Source organism: Quercus suber, unplaced genomic scaffold (assembly GCF_002906115.3).
Source record: "Quercus suber isolate HL8 unplaced genomic scaffold, Cork oak 2.0 scaffold_36, whole genome shotgun sequence".
Lineage (NCBI taxonomy): Eukaryota > Viridiplantae > Streptophyta > Magnoliopsida > Fagales > Fagaceae > Quercus > Quercus suber.
In genome coordinates this window covers 2,168,267-2,185,002 of record NW_027069501.1, presented here as the reverse complement: position 1 = coordinate 2,185,002, position 16,736 = coordinate 2,168,267, and the positions used below count along the sequence as shown (strand labels likewise).

At 33.9% G+C, this 16,736-nt stretch overlaps 2 protein-coding genes across 2 annotated transcripts; both read left to right on the top strand.

Moving 5' to 3' along the window:
* Positions 1-1,395: 1,395 nt before the first annotated feature.
* On the top strand, positions 1,396-4,138 carry LOC112028791 (protein ACCELERATED CELL DEATH 6-like). The gene is made up of 3 exons (XM_024061482.2): positions 1,396-1,972; positions 2,287-2,436; positions 3,959-4,138. Exons 1-3 carry the CDS (start codon positions 1,411-1,413, stop codon positions 3,982-3,984), a joined length of 738 nt encoding a protein of 245 aa, XP_023917250.2. The 5' UTR covers positions 1,396-1,410; the 3' UTR covers positions 3,985-4,138.
* A 7,229-nt stretch (positions 4,139-11,367) lies between these two features.
* LOC112041145 (uncharacterized) lies at positions 11,368-15,780 on the top strand. The gene is made up of 5 exons (XM_024074045.2): positions 11,368-11,555; positions 11,651-11,749; positions 14,874-14,944; positions 15,081-15,143; positions 15,221-15,780. Exons 1-5 carry the CDS (start codon positions 11,486-11,488, stop codon positions 15,536-15,538), a joined length of 621 nt encoding a protein of 206 aa, XP_023929813.1. The 5' UTR covers positions 11,368-11,485; the 3' UTR covers positions 15,539-15,780.
* The last annotated feature ends 956 nt before the right edge of the window (positions 15,781-16,736 follow it).

The following is a 16,736-nucleotide window of genomic DNA, read 5'->3' as shown; positions in this document are numbered from 1 at the left end:
ACCACCATCCATTGAAAGCAGCCTCTAGAATTCTTCAATATATAAAAGGAACACCTGGTCAAGGTGTTTTCTTCCAACTGAATCTGATCTGCACCTAAAAGCCTACTGTGATGTAGATTGGGCAGGCTGCCCTGACACAAGAAAGTCTTTAACAGGCTATTGTGTATTCCTTGGTAATGCTTTAGTGTCTTGGAGGTCTAAAAAGCAAAGCACAGTGTCTAGGTCTAGTGCAGAAGCTGAGTATAGATCTATGGCCGCACCACCTGCGAATTGACTTGGATTTTGCATCTGCTACAAGACTTACATGTCAAGCATGATAGGCCTGTGCTGATGTACTGTGACAACCAGGCAGTAATCCATATAGCAGCAAATCCAGTGTTTCATGAGAGGTCAAACCACATTGAAGCTGACTGCCATACTGTGAGGAATAAGATTCTTGATGGCTCACTCAAAACTTTTTATGTTTCAACTAAAAATCAGTTGGCAGATGTATTTACCAAAGCCTTAGGAGTGGAAAGTTTTTTGAGACTGATTAGAAGAATTGGTGTCATCAATATCTTTGCTTCTAAGGTGGAATATCCACATATAGTGTAGAAGATCCAAAGGCAAGAGATGTCCTCTTGAGGGGGAGTATTAAGAATACAAAGATATGCTACAAGCCTAAAGTCACACAGCTAGCCAGTGGTGCAGCACGTGCTGCTAAAGGTGCACTAACTCAGCCATAGGAGCAGCAGTCAATGCAGCATTTGCTGATGAGGTGCACACTGATCAGACCACTAAGCTTGCATCAAAGAACATGATTGACTCAACAGTCTTGGAGATGATTGAATCCATGCCACATCATGAGTTCTTCATCCAGGATCATTGAGGAAGTCAGTTCCGCAAATATAGGAGGTTGTTACTCATCCTTGCCACGTTACAGAGTCCAGTACATTCAAATAACTGTTTTGGCGCCAATAGTAGAGTTAGTTATTTTTTTGTGTATATAAATAGGGCAATGTATAGATGTTTATTCATTCAATTCATTTCATTGTAATTCACAACTCAATTAATGAAATACTCTCCATTCTATTTAGACTCTCTGTTTCTTTTCAAATGTACAATTCGCTTTCTTCATAAAAGTTATATGCACATGTTCTTTGCTTCTTTTTTGGTTACGTTTAATTCTTTGCTTCATACTTTTAAAGGTAACAAAGTGAATTACTAAGAACATTACTGTAGAAAGAAAGAAAAAAAAATGTTTATTCAATGAGGGCGTAACTGTCCAGTGGGCCATTGTCCTCTGGAACTATAATACTATATATTCGCCAATGAGGGCGTTCTCGTAGCCACACTTAACTCTCTTCTCTCTCTCTCAACAGAAGAAGAAAAAAAAAAAAAAAAAACTCTCTCTCTCTCTCTGTGTTTCTCATGGATGAATCTTCAGAGTTTGGCAAGTTAGGGGAACTCTATAGTAGCCTCAGGGATGAAACTCCTGAATTTCGCAAGTTAAGGGAACTCTATGGTAGCCTTATGAAGGGGGACGAGTCCAAAGTAATTGCTCAATATTCAGACTGGGGGCAGCGTCGTTTTGAGGACTTCACCTGTTGCCGTGATACCATTCTTCACCTGGCAATTTACATGAAACGAGAGAACATCGCAAAAAAAGTCCTGGAGAGGCATGTTCAATCGGGTCTTCTTCTTCCACCACTGACCCAAAAAAATGCACTAGGGGATACCGTTCTCCACGATGCTGCGGCAACCAATATGACAAGCCTTGCGAAAGAATTGTTAATAGTAGCTCCAGAATTGCTGTCAATACAAAATAATTATAGCGAAACACCTCTCTTCAGAGCAGTCCGCTTTGGCCACACTCAAATGTTCAGGCTTCTAGCTGACTGGGTGAAAATATTAAAAGTGCCTAATTTGCCCCATTTGACCGACATGGATGGATCTACCATTCTTCACATGGCAATTATTGCTGAGTTATTTGGTGAGAATTTTTTGCCCATCCATTAACAAATTACCACTGGGTTTTTTGAGATTTTAAACCCTTTTTTTTTTTTTTTTTTTTCTATTTATTGGGAGTTAAAGTAGAAGCATGCTTCAAAGTTCAAACTCTCAATACCACCACATTTGATATTAACATGATAAAGTTAATTGCTTCACCATTATTTTTAATGTCTTCCTGCTATTGCATGTATAGAACACAGATTTGATTTTTTGATATGAATCAATACTCTTGTCTATAGTCTTTTCTCATGCTTGTTACATAATACTTCTTCCCTGTTTGAACTGCAAACACAGACCTTGCGCTGGAAATAGCCATGAAGTATCCAGACTTAATTAATATAGAAAATAACAAGGGGATGATAGGACTCCAGCTCCTCTCAAAAAATCCATCAGCATTCAAGAGTGGAAGGAAGTATGGATTACTCAAGAGATTCATTTATTACTGTATGATCCTTCCCTCAACTTACTAAACTAGTTGCTCTTTTAGGGTAAACAGTTAGATTTTCATGACGTGAATTTAGGGTCACAAGAGGGTAAAGTAGAAAAGAGTGAGAGATTGATTAATACACTCATCACTTTGTAGGTCTTTTGCTTGGAATGTTCCAAATTGTGATTTTTTAAATTCAAAATAAGATATTTTTCAAATGTCAATATATATTATATTAATAATTTTTTTAACTTACCTTTAATTCATTTCAATAGTTTTAATTGAAATTCTATATCTATTTATTTGAAAGACAATGTATTAAAAGATGTTTATTCAAAAAGTTAGATATTCTAAATAGGGGAGTGCATTTAACCCACAAACTTCAAGAACAAAACCCAACCTAATTGGACTCTTTAATTTAGGTTGTTTTTTTCATGAGTTGATAGGTTGGGTTGTAATTTTTTGTAAACTTTGGGTTGAGTTGGATTCAAGTTGTATTTTAGATTGTTAGTTGATTTATTTAGGACTTTGATACTTTATTTAAATTTGTTAATATGATATATTTTGATATTTTGAGGCATAATTTTGATAAAATTAATATATTATGCTAAATTGTGTAAATTTTTATCAATTGTAAAAAAAAAAAAAAAAAAAAATCTAAAACAATTGAATAAAACCTAAAGTTTTTTATTAGGCTACACAAAATGATCTTACTTTGATGATCCAACCCAACCCAACTCAACCCAACACCTAGGTTGGGTTAAGTTGATTTTTAGAATTATTATGGATTGAGTTGGGTTGACAATTTTCAACCCAAGGAGGTTGAATTGGGATGAAAAATATTTCAAACTCAACCTAATGTGACCACGCATGACTCTAATAAGACCCTAATTCTAAATAGGACCAACAATGTGTCATGGATATGATTATTTCCTAATGGTTGAGTTAAGATAGTGCATATATAACATTTTTATCAAATACTTCATTGACTTATTAAAAATTCGGAATGTTCTTACTTTTTTTTTTTTTGGTCAGAAATTCAAATTCAATTCGATGTCCTTTAATTTTAAGCACTATGTAAATGGTAACAAATTGTCCTCTTCTTTATGAGGCAATTGTGAGATTAGCTGGCATTCAAATAAAAGAAAAAAAGATTAGTTAGTTAAAGCATGAAATTAATTTTAAACTTAAATGGAACTACACCCATGAGATTTTGGCATTTTACCACGAAAGTAGGTAGCATCTTTGTTAATATGTTCGAAATTGTTAACAATAAAAAAATAAAAAATAAAAAAGTATTTTTCTGCTCATTTAATTTTTTTTTTTTTTATTTCACATATCTAAATAAATCCTTCAAGTTTCTCCTAACTTTGTCAATTTTTATTTTATATCACCGTAATAAAATCTCTCTTGAATGGAAGTAGTCTCACAAATAATACCAAATGGTAGAAATTTGATATATCATACCAAATACCTTCTCCTAATTTTATGAACCAAGCCTAATTCTTGGCAACTTTTTGGTGTCCTGGCTGTATCCAGGTATCCCTAGTGAACACACTGAGTAAGAGAAGGTAGTCAACAAGGAATAATAGTCAATTAGAACCTGAGCAGTCTCCGATGCACACTGTTTGTCCGCATATAACTTCAGGTACACAAAAGCTATTGTGCAAAAATAGATAAGATATAATTTTAAATTTGAGAAATTCATGATTCACTTGTGAAAATATGTGTAGGTGAAAAAGTATTATGAAAATACTTGTTGTGTTATTTAAATAACGAAAACTGTTGTTTAAATATCACAACCAAACAAGCCAATTTATACACACACTAATATATGTGACTGTCAAATTTATCATCTAGTGTAATTCTTTATTTATGTTATACCTTTAAATACCCTTTTTTTTTTGGTTTTACATTTTCTTTTTCTTTTTCCTTTTTTTATGGGGGATTTACACATCCTTTTTCTTTTAAGAGTCACACTGAAAATTTCAAACTCCTTATCTTTAACTTATCTTCTTTTCCATTCATTCTCCATCATTTTTTTCCCTCTCTTAAATTCTTTCAAACACCCAAATAAACACTAATAAACTTTTTATTCACTTCATTGGTTTATTATTTTTATCTTCTTTCTTTCTCTGTCCCCAAATTCCTATCATCCTCTCATACTCTTCCATGCTAACTACACACACCCCCCCCCCCCCCCCCCCCACAATCCACATTTCCTTATATATTTTTCTCATCACATTTATTCTTGAGCAAAGTTTGACTATAAATATAATTGGAGCCTTAGACTTCAACCCACAATAGGAATTTCATCTTCCCATCGTGGTTGAACAAATTTGTGGCTAAAATTTTGTCCTTACTCATTACCTAGTCTTGTAGCATTTATCACTCCCTAGAAAAAAAACCTCACCCGTAAATTCAATTCACATTTTCTCTCTCGTGGCTTGCTAGAAACACCACCCCAGAGATATCTTCCTCTCGCCTTTTCTCTCTGAACTCTCCCTCCAAATAAGTCCCTTCTTTTACATTTTCACTTTCTTTTCTTCCTTGATGCGAAGTGGCTCCATAGGTTTCCACTTCTTTTTCTCTCCTTGCATTTATGTTTTGGAATCAATTTGATTTTGTTGCTAGAAATGTATTTAATATTATTTTTAATTTGTTCACACTTTGTGGATTTGTTGATCACTTGTGATTCTTTATTTATTATTATTATTATTTTTTTCTTTTTTTGGTGATTTTGTTCATGGGTTAGATTTTATTTATTTATTTATTTTTTGCTCCAAGTGTTGTGAGAGTGGTTTTCTTGCTGCGATTTTGTTCTCAAACAGATGCTGAATTTTTCTTTTTTGTTGCACTTAATTGGTTGGATGGTAAAAGTTGGATTCCATCCCAATGACTAAATTGAAAAATCAATTCTAAGCAAAATGACTAATACAAATTCCAAAATGTCCAACCACTCACTTTTAAAAAAAAAAATTATTTATAAAGCATTTTGAGCCTTTAAAGCAGTGAAATGCATTCTGAATAGAGTTTCCAAACGAGGGACGGATCCGGGTGGCGCGGGCCCCCCTAGCCCAAAGAAAAAATGGAAAATCATTTTGGGCCCCCCGCTCAAAGAAAAAGAAGAAATTTTTTTTATTTATTGTTTATATATATATATATTAGAGTTGCGCCTCCCCTTTCTAAAAACTTAGATCCCCTCCATTTTAATTAGTTTAGTTCAGCTAGCAATTATTCAATTCAAAAACTTAACAAAAATAAAACTTTAAAATAAAAAAATAAAAAATCTTAATTGGCCCAGTATTAAAGTATTAGCATCAATTGTTCTAAATGCTAAATATTTAACATTTAGAATATCAAATATCAAAAACACTATTGTACGAGACATTTCAAATGCTATATTAAAGTAACAAAAGTAATTTTTGGTTTGTGAAAACAAATTTTTTTGCAATAGCTGATGTTCTTAAGAAATAATATTATTTTGTGTTTTTTTGTCGTTGTTGGTAGATAATTGCATTTTAATGTATAAAGAAACAGTGATTTTGTGTATTTATTTTAGTTGATAGTTTGTTAATAGATATGAATACTTATTTGAAATCCTAAGTCCGCTCCTGTTTTAAACACATGAAAAAATTAAAAATTAAAAATTAAAAATGAAAAACTTTTCATTTTGCATAATTTATTTTTTAGCCGGTTTGAAAACTGGGTGTTGGAAACTATCCTTTGAATGCCACTTAGAATAAAAATGATAAATTGTCGGCAAGAAATTCGCTGTTGTCCTTGTTGTTACATGGGCTTGAAAGATCTACAAAATCAATAATAGGAACAAAGCGGACTAAAAAGAAAAATTAACACAAATACACATAAAAGAACACCAATAATTTTCTTGATTTGGCTTTTGGTCTATGTTCATGAGAAAGGATGTTTGTGGTGTGGTGTGGGTGCGGTTTAGCCAAAATTATAACCGTACTACACTTTATTTTTGCAGTCACATGTGCGGTGCAATAATTAAGATGCGGTTTGAATGGTTTGAAGCCGATATATTTTTCAAATTTTGGGCTTTTCTTGCCTAGCCCAAAACTAATTTTTCCCCTTATTTTGGACCAAGTTTTTAACTACTGAGCTAATTTTTCTTTATTTTGAGTTGACTTTTCTAATCAACACTTGTTAGGGTTATTAAACTATTATTTATTCTTTTGAAAACCAGGGTTATTAAACTATTAATAATATATTTAATATTAAAAAATAAATATATTAATATATATAGAAGGTGTGATGCAGTGCAGTGTACTGTTACTTGAGGTGCGGTGCGATTATGCCATTTTGTAAGTGATTTTGGTGCGATTTTTTCAGTTTGTGTGGTTTCGTGGACACCCTATTTATGGGTGGTGACAAGAAAAAGTTTCATTCACAAATTTAAAAAATACAAAATAATGTAAATGCACTCTCACAAAACTCAAAAATTATTTTATAAAAAATTACAGAGTTTTGTCCTTTTTATAAAGTTTGGGTTAATACAAAATTCGATGATGTACCTAAAAGAAAGACAGGTTTTCAAGAAGAGTGCCAGTTGCTAAGGGGTATCTCCAGAGGGAAGTAGCTTGTATTTCCTTGAAGGTTTTTCAACGTTGAAAACAGTTTCAGTAGGGTACTGCTTGCTCTTGCTGCTGCCAAGCAGTGGCCTCCACAATTAACATACAATGCCTTTTTGCATGGAGATTTAGATGAAGAGGTCTACATGACATTGCCACCTGGTTTTCTCAGTAAGGGGAGAATGTTTCAGCCTCTTCCACTGCTCCTATATAGTATTAAGTGCCCTCTATGGATTGAGGCAAGCTTCAAGGCAGTGGTACACTAAGCTGTCAGCAACAATAAAGGAGCTTGGTTTTGTTCAATCTCAGGCTGATCATTCTTTATTTGTTCACAGCAAAGGGTCCTTATTCACTGCACTCCTTGTTTATGTTGATGACATGGTAATCACTGGAAATGATGATGCTTGTGTGCTCTCTCACTGTCTGTTTTAGACCAAAGGTTTGGCATTAAGGATCTAGGCTCCCTCAAGTATTTCTTGGGTTTAGAAATTGCCAGAAATAAGAGTGGGATCAGCCTAACCCAGAGGAAGTATGCCTTGGAAGTCCTTGAAGAAACTGGAATGATTGGTGTAAACCAGTCCAAACTCCAATGGAACAGCAACTGAAGTTGTCTAAGGGCAGTGGAGATTTACTTACCAATCCAGGACAGTATAGACGACTTGTTGGGAAGCTTATGTATTTAACTCTAAGCAGGCCTGACATCACTTATGCAGTTCACAGACTCAGCCAGTTCTTGGCACAACCTAGAGCACCACATATGAAAGCAGCCTCTAGAATTCTTCAATATATAAAAGGCACACCTGGTCAAGGTGTTTTCTTCCCAACTGAATCTGATCTGCACCTCAAAGCCTACTGTGATGCAGATTGGGCAGGCTGCCCTGACACAAGAAAGTCTTTAACAGGGTATTGTGTATTCCTTGGTGATGCTTTGGTGTCTTGGAGGTCTAAGAAGCAAAGCATAGTGTCTCGGTCCAGTGCAGAAGCTAAGTATAGATCTATGGCCACCACCACCTGCGAATTGACTTGGATTTTGCATCTGCTACAAGACTTACATGTCAAGCATGATAGGCCTGTGCTGATGTACTGTGACAACCAGGCAGCAATCCATATAGCAGCAAATCCAGTGTTTCATGAGAGGTCAAAGCACATTGAAGCTGACTGCCATACTGTGAGGAATAAGATTCTTGATGGTTCACTCAAAACTTTCTATGTTTCAACTAAAATCAGTTGGCAGATGTGTTTACCAAAGCCTTAGGAGTGGAAAGTTTTTCCAGACTGATTAGAAGAATTGGTGTCATCAATATCTTTGCTTCTAAGGTGGAATATCCACATATCAGTGTAGAAGATCCAAAGGCAAGAGATGTCCTCTTGAGGGGGAGTATTAAGAATACAAAGATATGTGGTGACAAGCCTAGAGTCACACAGCTAGCCAGTGGTGCAGCACGTGCTGCTGAAGGGTGCACTAACTCAGTCATAGGAGCAGCAGTCAATGCAGCATTTGCTGATAAGGTGCACACTGATCAGACCACTGAGCTTGCATCAAAGAACATGATTGATTCAACAGTCTTGGAGATGATTGAATCCATGCCACATCATGAGTTCTTCATCCAGGATCATTGAAGAAGTCAATTCCGCAAATATAGGAAGTTGTTATTCATCCTTGCCACGTGTACAGAGTCCAACTGATTTTAAATAACCGTTTTGGCGCCTAGAAGTAGAGTCAGTTATTTTCTTTGTGTATATAAACAGAGCACTGTTTAGATATTTTATTCATTCAATTCATTTGATTGTAATTCATAACTCAATCAATGAAATACTCTCCATTCTATTTAGAATCTCTGTTCTTTTCAACATGTAAAAGCGAAGTTTTGTAACAAAATGGAAAGTAAAGTTTTTTAGTGATGATCTTTAACTGTGAATAGAAAAGAGAAAGATTCTAATACCATGTAAAAACAAAATTTTTTAGTAAAAGTTAATTTATGAAATAAAGTATTTTTAGGTCATATATCTTTTTATTTAAAAATTTTGTTACATTTATTTTACCCTGAACCCCTGGAAAAATATTCTGGCTCTATCTTCCAAAAGTATTGCTTCTCTCAAACTTGGAGTCAAAGGAGCTTGATGAAACAAAAAATTGGAGGGACACTGTTATTGACTTCATCCATGCGTTCAAAGATTTGAAAAATTCACGTAAAAAAAATTGCAAAACCTCAAATGAAATATGGAGGCGGCATTATCAAGATTTTTATTTAAAGAATAGTGCACACTTTAACGCAAGAAAAAAATAGAACTATATATTAGGGTTACTTTAGATTTTATTAGATATTTTGGCCTTAATGTGTATCTCATCTTTTAAAATGGTGCCTAATCTTTCAAATGTTTCAATTTATTTCTTAATCTTTAAAAAAAAAAAAAAAATTGCCAACAAGGCAACAACTAATGGATGAAAAAAATATGATTTGTCAAATAAAAACACTGAAATCAAGCACTATAGGACTAATGCTGACTTGAAGCCTTGATGGCATTTTATTTTAGAAAAAGACATCAGCTTCAGTAAAGGATGATATGCTACATACATAATAAACAAATTTAGGAGATTTCACATTTTGAAATCCCTAGCTCATTTATAGCTGATTTTATTATTATTGTTGTTGTTGTTAAACTGACACGCAGGAGTTCATATTTTTTATTTTTAGATTGCCACATCATATGGAAATAAGGTTTAAATAAAAAGTACACCCCCACAAACTTCATTCACAAGTCATAAGTTGTGATTGGTAATAGCATTATATATATATATATATATATAAGGAAGTGGTGTCTCAACCTATGGCTAGACTAATAGTGTAGTGGATTGAACTTAAAATTTTTTACAAACCCCTAATGACATTTTTGATATACATTTAAGGACTAAATTAGTAAGGCCACTCTAACCACACCATCACACCTTAACTGACTAGAATAGTCTAGAACCAACCACAATGTGGTCAGTGCACTCCCAACTGTGAAAAAGTATACCCTACATTAGGTATATGTTTCCTCTCTCTCTCACAACTGCTGGGTCGCATTGAGGGATGGGACCCACCAATTTTAAGAGAGGAGAAGCATATACCGATGTAGGCTATAAGTTCTCCCCAATTGTGGTGGAGGTGCAAAAATCACACCTACAGGTGCAGGTATGATGTTAACACAAAATTTTCTCAATTGTAGAAAATCAAACAAATTGAAAAATGTGTTCCACATTTATAATTTTGTATTGATCAAGTAGCGATTACAATCTCTGTTTTGACTCTTTTACAAAAAGTGCTCATTTGATTCTATCTTTGTTGTGGTCTTGACACTAACGTGAAATTTTCTTCAATTTGGTTGGAAGATGGATCAAATGGTATTCACAATGAATCTTTGGCTTTGAGCTTGTTAGAGATTTGTTGTCCTTCAAGTTCTTCAAAGATTCTTGAGACAGAATTTCTCTAGAGCTTAGGCTTTTTGAAAACTTGGTCCAAAATGAGAGGGGACGTCTTCTTAAATTGATATGCTTGAAAATATGTAGTAAACTTTTGATTGACCCAAATTTTTCTTATGGATAATTATCTCTATTTATTTATTTTGATAAAGATCATATTTTGATAAAGATAAATTTTGAATAGAAAATTTATTTTTATTTTATTTTATTTATTTTAATAAAGATAATTATCCATAAACTTTGAATAGGTGATTTATCTTTATTTTGTAGGCCAAGTGACACATGACAAATTTCATTATGTGAATGTAATATCAATTTGGATGACATATGTCATTATTTGATTTAACTAATTTAATGACATATTAATCTAGAATTTGTTACTAAATTTTGATGTGGCATTTTATAACTGGCTTAATTCTGCCTCCTACAGATGTGTATTACGATTTTGTTTTTAGAAAACCGCCAAAAATCTCGCCACTTGTTAATATATAATTTTTATTTTAAATTTAATATATGTAATATGAAATGCTCCATTTCACTAATAAATAAAATTAAAAAAAATTCTTATCTACGATTGCTTATACATATTTCTATATATAAATAAAGTGTATACTCATGAAAAATAAGATATTTTTTCTCCAAATTTCTAAATTCCTAACTCTTTAATAAATACTATGTTTATAATATTTTTACAAAAAGTTTTAAATTATAAGATATTACATGTTATTAATAGCGGGTCAAAATTAGTAATTTTAACGTTGGCTTCAAGTTAAAAAAAACAACTTAAAAAAAAAAAAAAAAAAAGAAAAGAAAAAAGAGGGCCAAACTAGCCCAAAAAAGCCCAACCAGCACCGTATATACCCGTAGGTTTTTGAGACCATTTTGAAACTTGCGACAAAAGTCGGTCACCACAACATATAATTATAATGTTGAAACAAAAAAAATTCTCCTAGAGAAACTGAGAAAAACCCTGTCTTTCTTTCTTGCCTAGCTCTAGTCTAGAGAGAGATGGGGCACACAAACACAAGCAAAGACCTTCTGCAATTGGAGCACAAAAATCCCTCCACCTCACCATTAGGTCTGTGTGTGTTGGTTTTTGTATCTGACTACATGTAAGTACTGTATTGGGTTACAAATTCCTCCTCTTACTAATTTTGTGTATGTATTGTGCAGAGTCCACTCTTCTTGTTTGCAGAAAGGACATAGCCCCTCTACCCCAGAAATCCATTCCTGATGGAAACCCCATCACTGCCCCTGTTCCCAAAAGCCAAGGTAACCCCATCTTTCCCATCTACTTTATTTTTATTTATGACCACTTTTTTCTTAAGTTTCTGAATGCCTTTTGAACCTGCATTATGTTTCATTCTCTGTATATTTAAAGAGTTAATTTACTTGCACTGTATTGTAAGTCTGTTTCACTTTTGGGTTTTACAATGAGCGATTGTAAAAAACCTATGAGGGGTCGTTGTGAAATGGCATTTTGGGTTTTGAAATGCGTTTTTAGGCTCCCAAATTGCCTAAACAAACGGACTCTAAATAGTTATCCTGGACTTGGCTACTTGTATATTTAATTGACACTCTAGTCTGAGATACAAAATTTCCACTGGCCATATACATTACTGAGAAGTTATAGTCAGATATGGGACGACGATTCCCTGCTGAGTTTACAGTTATGTAAATAAAACTCTGGTTTAGTGTGATTGAAATGACCATGTTTTGACAATTAGACACAGTTTGAGTTATTTGATGGATGATTGTGAAATTGTGGCTGCTATTCTATGGTGGTAATCTTGATGTGTGATGTAAGATTAATTCTTGGCCTTCCGGTGTCCTGGGCTCTCTGTTATTATGTGGGGTGCTCGTGATAAGCTATCTGATGTTTATCCATGAGTGTTAATATTTCTAGCATCAATCTTTGCCCCTTTTGTTGTTTGCTAGACAGTTTTCTGTTTTGATGCGATGAGAAGAACTTCCTTTAGCACTTGTTGCGTTGGAGAAAACTTTGCCCCTTTCGTTAGCTAGCATCAATCTTTGCCCCTTTTGTTGTATTCTAGACGGTTTTCTGTATTGGTTTCGTGAGAATAACTTCCATCAATGCGCTCTAGGTCGGCTTCAATTTTTCACAATCTATTGGAATTCTGAATAATATTTTCCATAATTTATTTCCTTGTCACCTTAAGTACATCAAGAAATATATAGCTTCTCAGTAACTTTTCTATAACAAGATTGAGATATTTTCTTCAATTTGTAATATAAACCAAATAATGTGGGATAAATCACCATCATTTGAGACAACTTTGTTCAATTTGGGGATAAATCACCATCATTTGAGACAACTTTGTTCTCCAAATTGGCTCAGGCTCATCCTTGCATCTCTTGAATCTTGTTGAATTGATTCTTCCTCCACATATTCTTCCTGCATAAATTCTTCCTAAACATGATCAAATCTTGTATCTTTATCTTCATAAAGTAAAGATTCTCACGATTCAACAATACACACACACACACACACACACACACATATATATATATATAGTGAAAGTATTTTTATCTTTTGAAATTCATCAAACACTAGTTGGTTTTTTCAAATCAACATGTGCATGCAAAGCTTCCATGTCCTACAAAACTCTCTTAGGACTTGCATAAAAAACTTGGTGTGCATCACTCTCTTGAATATTTTATTTACTCCAATATATTGATAGAGAAGTCCAATCTACAAAAAAAACTCTTTCAATTTTCATCCTTCATCCAATCTCACACACCAAATGATTCTCTAATCTGGTTTGTGCCACATTTCCTACTGGTGCAGCTTCATGAAAGGAATTTTAATCTACCATATTTTTTCTCATTGTTAAGACCATCTTCTAGTATGTCCCAGAGTTCATGGTCATTTTGCAGAATCTCCATACACCATCCCCTGCTAGTTCTCGTCATTGAAGAGCTTGTACAACTTGCGACACATCTTCAATTATATGCCTCATCTCAGCCATCTTATCTGCTGGTCTTGATTTCCTCTACCTGTGACCATTATAGCTTAAAGGTGCATCCTTTTACTCAAATTTGAATGTAGTGGCTCAGATCTAGGATCTTTTGCTCTTATACCACTTGATGTGGTATGGAGAACTTAGATCTAGTGTTAAAGATGGGTTTAAGTATAAATTTCAACAATAAACAAGATTAAATTGAAGAAAAGTATAATAGGATTGAAGTTGAAACAATCAAATATCAATTTCTAGGCTCAAAAAGCTCAAGAACAATTCAAATTTGAAATTTCATATAAAAGATAAGAAAGGTTACTTACAATGCCTCAAAAGAGGCTACTTATAATAACCTTTAGCACTCTCAGAATCCTGACCCATTCTCTTATTTATAATAATTAAATTCTAACCATCCCATTTCATGAAAATCATATGCTAGTCTCATAACCTTTTAAAATTCTAAAGTCATAATAATACCAAAATGCAACATATTACCTATAGAAAAAAACGTAACATAGATAAATAAAATACTAGTCTTGTAATAGCCACGGGCTTGACAAAATGAACCAATTGATTTTCTTTCCTTTGGGCTTAAGTTCTCCTACATTTTGTTTAAAATTTTTGCACACCAGGTGATTCGGGAGATGCAAAAGATTTTTATATATTATTATTTATATTTGCAAGTCAATTGTATTTTTATGTTTTAGGTCCTAGTAGTTTATTAGGCTATTAGTATTTTAATTGGAAGCAAGGTTGTTTTTGTAATAAGGCAATCAGGGTTTCCTAAGCCTATTGTACTCCTTGAGGAGATTGCTGATATTTTGATGAATAAAAAAAAAAATGGCTTTTTGGTCTCTCTTTGCTCTGGTTCTAACTCTAGGTCCATCTTAAGTGCTGACTCCTAGTGGTTTCCCTGCTTGGTGCTGACTCTTAGGTCATATCCTTCTTTTTCTTGCTGTTTCATTTTTGCCCTGTCTTGCGTCACCAGGTAGTTATCATATTGTCATATGGCAGCCTAATTGAACACCTAAATACTTAATTACTTTGATCCTATGCAAAGGTGGGATTGGGAAGGTCATCATAAGATGATATATACTCACCAAGCATGGCCCTCATCTGGGCAGTATAAGATGATAATTCACAGGGAAATTATTTGTGGAATGTTTTTCATTATGTTGGAAACCATAATTCATCAGGACTGTTGAGTTATTACTAGTACAGTCAGACAAATTGTTGAGTATTCTCTCCTTTTGCTATTGTTATTTTCAGTGGCTAGAACAGTCAAAGAAATTGGCGAGCTGGCATACATTACAATATTCATTAGTGTTTTTTTTTTAATTAATATAAAATAAAATAAAAAATTGAAGGAAAAAACCACCAATGCTTGTTGGTGCTTGATTTCATTTCCTTTGCTGCAGTTTTGGGAAAAATTAAAGACTTTTTAGGAGTGATATCAGAAGCCAATGAGAGGCTTCAGCATGATGCAAAGGTTGTGATTTGATCCTTTACTCAAGGTTTATTGTTTAATTAAATTCCAATTATTCTACTTTAATCCCTAACCCATGCTTTCTTTTCCTTTTCATTGGCTTTACTTCTAACCTATGTATACAATTTATTAAATTCAGGAAAATTCTGAGAGCTATGATATTGAATCGCTCACTGGAAATGAAACTGAAATCATTGAAATGGTAAGTGGGTCTCTCCCCCCTCAACTGTAGCAATCACTGAAATCATAACTGATTTTTTAAGTACACCTTAATTACAGGATTTGATGCTTGGTATTGCTGATCTTCATACCCCTGAGGCTGTTGCTGCAGCTGAATCTGCAATTGCTGGTTATCAGCCTTTGATTCCATTGGCTGCTAGTAGTAGCAGAACAGATTCAGAAGATAGCAGTGATAATGATAGTGATGATGACAATGATGATGATGATGATGATGATGATGACGAAAATGACAATGATGATGGTAATGACACATGCTTGCCTGTGAAACTCGAAAGATCAAAGTCTGGCCAAGGCAATTCTTTGAGTGAAGATGTCAATCCATCAAAAAAGCGACAGAAGATTGTTGAGCTGTCATGAGAACTTTTTCTGGTAAGCAAAGTTGGATTCTGGAATTATTGTTGTGAGGTGTATTTGTTTGAAATGAATATTTAGAAAACTGTGAAATTATTGTAATGGTTGCCACAAGAATCAAAGCCTTGACTAGGGAAGGAAAACAATGAATGAATGATATTAGAAATGTTTAGAATTCAATTACTCCGTTGTGTAGCAAAATGATTGAAAAAGGAAAGTCATGTGGAGGGATTTTTCTTATGGACTCATAGTATAGATTTTAGACAAGGCATTTGATGAAGAAAGGGTGCCATGGGTTGTTTGTCTATTGTGGAAGTTGTCACTGATTGATGCAGCCATGGTTGTTCTATGTCATTGATTATATCCTTGATTATTCTGGTCTAGGATTTAGTAGTTTTTCACAGGTAGTCTATATGTTGCTTGCTTCCTCACTGTCCATGTACTCTTGCATATATGTATTATGTTTTGGCTTCCTTTCGGAATCTTGCACCCAAATCTAAAAAATTTCACCCTTTCTTTGAATCATTCTATTTTGGGCTCAATCTTTGAAGACTTGAAATTCTGCCTTTCATGACTTAGATGCATTTGAGTGTGTCATTCTACCCTTAGGTGCTTTGATTGATTTAAATTTAAATCCCTCGAGTAGTCAGTGAAGGACTAAATTATGTCCCCTTTGCTTTTTAAATTGATATCCATTTAGCTATAAAGCACGGGTGCATTTCCGGATTCGGGAGAGGGTGTGGGTGTGGGACTCGGCAATTTTTGAAAAAGTAGGGTGCGGGTGCGGCGATTAAAAAATTATTATTTATATTTTCTACATATTTTTTCTATTAAAATATTCTTAAAAAACACATTATATGTCCTTGGTTCACAAAACAAAGAAAGAAGAAGGCAAGAAACACAAAACAAAACGCAAAACAAAAAGAAAACACAAAAGAAGCAACAAATATTCAAAATAAAATTGAGGAAGGACAGATTTAGGATGTTTGGGCCTCATTCAAAGCCGATTTCGGCTGTTCCGGCATGATTCAAGGCCGATTTTGGCCGCTAGCCAATATGATCCGATTCGGCTGATACGAACCGATTCTGGCTTAATCAGCCTGGTTCAGCAGTAATCGGTGCGAATCCGTAAAAAAAAAAAAAAAAAAAAAAAAAAAAAAAAAAAAAAAAAAAAAAAAAAAAAAAAAAAAAAAAAAAGAGCAGG